We start from the raw sequence: 4,935 nt of genomic DNA, 5'->3' as shown, positions 1-4,935 counted from the left end.
GTGGAACTAACACAAAAAGAAACAAAAAGGCGCACAGCTTCCTCAGACAGTCAAGTGTATGCTCAGCGAGTCAATTCACTTGGGCGCCATATGAAAATCACCAACTGGTTTACTCACCTCATTGTCTCTATGAAAGACAATGCTTGCCGTGGGCATGTAAATATTTTGCGGCCATCCTTAGTATCTATTCTCAGTTTTGCTGGGAACATCAGCGCAAAAGCGATCTTCCATTGATGTAAGAGTTTCTTGCATTCCTTGAATCGATCACGTTTCTCTCTTGTCGAAAAGTCTGGGAACAAGAAAATGCTGTGATTCTTCCAAGGAAGCTTTCCTTTGCTCCTCGCCTCGCACAACCCAAGATATGTATCGGATGATCTCAGAAATTTGTCCAGAATTGATCGGGGTCTGTCTCCCTCCATGGATCTGCAAGCCGGGACCCTGTGAGATCGCTCAATTTCCAGCTTATGGCCTGTTATGTCGAGCAGACTCAGGAAGAGCTCGTCTAGGAATTTCACAATATCTCTGCCTTTTTCATGCTCAGGAATTCCAACAATTCGGACGTTGTTTCACCGATTACGATTCTCCAAATCTTCCAGTTTTTCCCAAATGCGTTCCAAGTCTATCTTAGTCGCTAGCAGATTAGTAGCTAATTCCCTCTCCGATGACTCCAGATAATCAATCTCTTGACATCCCCGATTCTTGAAACCAACTCAGAGAGATGAACATCTTTTTATTTATATACATTTATTTATAAACATCTTTTTAAGCTCTTTCATCCAAATAATTCAGCCTGTTAAGAAACCGTCTCCCAAGAGTAACCTCGTGTTAAACAGCCTTGCGCAAAGGCACAGTCATGATCTCTGGTGATCTGAGCAACTCCTCAATACATAGTTCCAGAATGTTTTGGTTACCACTGCAGATATTTAACCATTACACTACCACCCAAGTGTGATCACAGGTTTCTCAAACATCATCAGACTCTCCTAAACTTTCTTTAAAAAGAAACTGCTTTGGACATGTGGTCTGTTACTGCAGATGCAAATAACTATAGATAAAATTCCAAAGGCAGGGGCATTTTGTCCCAAAATTAGTAAAAATATGTCATTCATTTTAACATACATGAGCTGTGAAGGTTTCATCTTATTTTTATGTTAAGCAAATTACCTAGGAATATATTCAGTAATGAGTTTTGTCAAATGTACACTGAAAAAATGCACCTTAAAATTCATTAGGTAATATCTAAATTAACTGGTTTTATTCCAGTAAAAATGACTAAATAAAAAGCTGTCTAAATAAACCTGATAAATTAAGTTACACCAACAAAAGTCATTTTTATGGGTTAGAACAATTAGAAGTACAGTATATCATTGAGTTAACAATTGCAGGTCACCACTTTTTGCAGTGCATGGTTTTCAATGAACAAATTAAAACAGCTTTGATTTTATTAGGGAATAAAACCCAGAACATGCAAAAATGCCATCTTTTATTTTGCAAGATTTACATTTACACTGATGTTCTTAGCAAACTCTTACTTACCAAAGTGACCTAAAGAAAGTACATAAATCACTTCGAGATCAACAATCCAGAACTAAATCTAAATATATATAGAATACGTAAATAAATAAATATTGATTCTGCCATTATTTGTCATTAAGAAAGAATGATAAAGGGTAAAATTCACAAACACAATTATTCTAAGGTTGTGATGTTTAAAAAGTGTGTTTGTGATTTGGGAAGTTGACTGTAAAAGGTCCATGATTGGTGTCAACACACCAGTATACTCTGCAGTCTGTGCTAAATCACATTCTCAGACCCTGACGACTAAATGAGAAGAATGTGCTGAGTCATTCACCCACCTTTTCTGCACCCCTCTTCTTTCTGTTCACATTCGAGTCATTCATGCACTCTCTATCCTGTACACTCACAAAGGGCTTTCAGTCCTCAGTCCCCAGACATTCATTTATTCTGTATGCTAAATTTACACACACACACACACACACACACACACACACACACACACACACACACACGTTGATGCGGCAATCCTTATGATAGTCCATAGACATAATGATTTTTATACTGTACGAACTATAGATTCTATCCCCTAACCCTACCCCTAAACCTAACCCTCACAGAAAACTTTCTGCATTTTTACATTTTCAAAAAACATTGTTTAGTATGTTTTAAGCGATTTGAATTATGGGGACACTAAAAATGTCCTCATGAACCACATTTATAGCATAATACCCTTGTAATTACCAGTTTGTAACCTAAAAAAATGTCCTCGTAAACCACCCAAACCCGCCCACACACACACACACACACACACACACACACACACACACACACTACGAGAGATAATGTGCATATTTTAGCCCCACACAAATTCCACGAGCACTACGCTCTTTCTTTTAGAGAACCTCGTCTGCTCTTCTCCCTGTCTCTGTCCGTGCTGTAGATTTATGTCGTGTTTTGTGTCTCCACAGCAGTATAGCCAGTACCAGCAGCACTATAAGTCCCACCCCCCCCCCTATGATACCCAGCTTCAGCGCTAGTCCAGAGTGTGAATGTTGGGGCTCAAACTTGGTACATGATTGGCTCTCATGTTCGCTTAATCCAGCGGAATTCACGGCCTGTACACACACATGCACACCAGTTTCCACATCCTCCAGTAATGCTGTCCTCTTCTTCTCTTCCACCTGTATGGTCCTGTTTATGTCTTTGGCATAAACCCAGATAACATAATAGGATACCACAGAGGTTGGAGCACACCAATGTACCACAACCTTTTTGCCGTCCTCTTGAGACAACTTCAAAAGGCGAGGTGCACTTGGGCGGATATGATGTCCACTCAACCCAGGGCAGAGGCACCCAATTTCTAATGAAAGCTTCAAGCATGTTTCCTGCTGCTCCACACACATGTCATAGAAGCATTGATTGGGTTCAGGATCTTCAAACTGAGTGGGGGATGAGCTGGGTGGCTCAGTGGTGATGTCCTCAAACTCATTGTAGTAATCTTCAAAGTCTCCAGAGAGGTGGAAAAGGGGTCGACTGGCATTTTGAGATGATGTCACAAAGGAGAGGTTGAGCAAATTGATGTTGAGGAGTAGAAGGATGAGAGGACGTCCACACATCAACATGACTCCTGTTCAAAACATATGAATGAACATAAATGTTTCATATGTTTATGAACATAAACCATTCATTCATATCACAGTCATGAATGGAGCTTTAGATAAGACCATTCAGAGGATAGATAGATAAAAAGCAGCTCGTAATTCAAATATAGATTCAGAAGTTCTTGAACTCATTCCTTGTTGCTTAATATTACTGTTAATGACTTTGGGTGTTTGTATGTACCCACACGTTTGGGTTGCATCAACAAAACTAACGTTTAGGGTACAATCAAGTAATAAGGTAACAATTTTAATTGCAGGCAGATTGATTTAATAGCAGTACACAATTCAAATTAGACTATATGTGTCTTTTGTTCAGTGACTACAAATTACACTTGTCAAATATAGGCATTCATTTCAATGTAAGCAGTAGTTTGAATTATACTTTCACTATTAACCTGACTACATTAGGTTAGACCGACAAAAGTCATTTTTAAATTAAAGGTCAGATCATGTTGAACACTTTTTACAGTATGCCAGGTTGATCATTTATTGTAGCACTTTATACTGTACTGTATATTGAATATTTTTCCCGGAAAACAACCTAAACAGGAATACCACAGTGTAGTAAGAAGGAATAAAGAAAATTATTTAAAAAAGAGGAAGAAGGAAAGTTTGGCGTTTGAGCTGCATGGCTGAGGAATGGGGAATACGAAGTAAACACCCAAAGGAAAAAGAACCTGCTTGATATTCCTCATGTGACATTCTACAATTCCAGTGCAGATTCGTAAAATAATTTGTATTTACCAGATACAAACAAACCAGCTGTCTAAGTCACTTTGGCAAAACAAATCATGGAATTTCTACACGAATGTGAGTGGGTGTGAATGTGTGTACCATGCAGTGTCAGCTGCCCTTGGTTAAGATATCGATTAACATTCCTTTGCATGGGTTAACATGATTTGAGACCATTGAAGAGACCATTCTGTGATCATTTGTACCAGATTTGTTTAATATATATGAAAAGAATTTAGAGAGGAAAAACACTTGAAACCAATGTGGGAAATTAATGCAAGATATTTTGATATTTAAATTAATGGCTGTTGTATTGAGCTTATTTGTTGTTTACTGTCTCTCTGTTACCTTATACAACAAAAGTTGTAAGGTGGATAGATCAAAAAAGAGTTAATACAAAGATCTGAATCCAAATGAGAGAATTTTTAAACTCATCTTACCTGTTTAATTGGTAATCCAAGAAGTTTTATTCTACAATCCTAAAATCCAACAGTAATTTTCTGATAGCCTCTTTCTTTTACTCCTATTCCCTGTCTGTCTTTTATAAGCACTTTCTCGAACTCCCCAATAATAAACTCCTTTTTCTTGAAACCCCATCCCCCTCTCTCCCTCTTTCTCTCATCGCTCCACCTTTTCTCAGTTAATTTGCGTTCTGGCAGAGAGAATGTGTGTGTGTGTGTGTGTGTGTGTGTGTGTGTTGAATCACAAAGTTTCCAGCAGCATTTATGCAGGTCCGAAACTTGATGACACACACACTCACATGTTTCCGAGTATCTGAGAAGATGTTGGGTAATAGATACATTTGATGCTTCCTCGTTATACATTTCATCTTCAGGAGACATGTCCTTGCAGCGAAAGATAACACATTTGAAATGGAAATGTTAACTGTTTACATTTTGATACAGCAAAGCCATGTAGTCTGCCTATGGCATGTACAGTAGGTTGGTATGATAGGGAACAAGAGAGTCTTCATTTTATGAAAACATTTGCAGACTGAATGTCAGCATGTGATTCACACGTCAGT

General features: G+C 38.3%; 1 protein-coding gene across 1 annotated transcript; it reads right to left on the bottom strand.

The window, feature by feature from the left end:
• Positions 1–1,466: 1,466 nt before the first annotated feature.
• LOC127427971 (leucine-rich repeat neuronal protein 4-like) lies at positions 1,467–4,515 on the bottom strand. The gene is made up of 2 exons (XM_051675982.1): positions 4,352–4,515; positions 1,467–3,145 (listed from the first exon to the last, which is right to left on the bottom strand). Exon 2 carries the CDS (start codon positions 3,138–3,140, stop codon positions 2,412–2,414), a length of 729 nt encoding a protein of 242 aa, XP_051531942.1. The 5' UTR covers positions 3,141–3,145; positions 4,352–4,515; the 3' UTR covers positions 1,467–2,411.
• Between the last annotated feature and the right edge of the window lie 420 nt (positions 4,516–4,935).

Source organism: Myxocyprinus asiaticus, chromosome 3 (assembly GCF_019703515.2).
Source record: "Myxocyprinus asiaticus isolate MX2 ecotype Aquarium Trade chromosome 3, UBuf_Myxa_2, whole genome shotgun sequence".
Classification (NCBI taxonomy): Eukaryota; Metazoa; Chordata; class Actinopteri; order Cypriniformes; family Catostomidae; genus Myxocyprinus; species Myxocyprinus asiaticus.
This window is presented reverse-complemented; position numbering and strand designations above follow the sequence as displayed.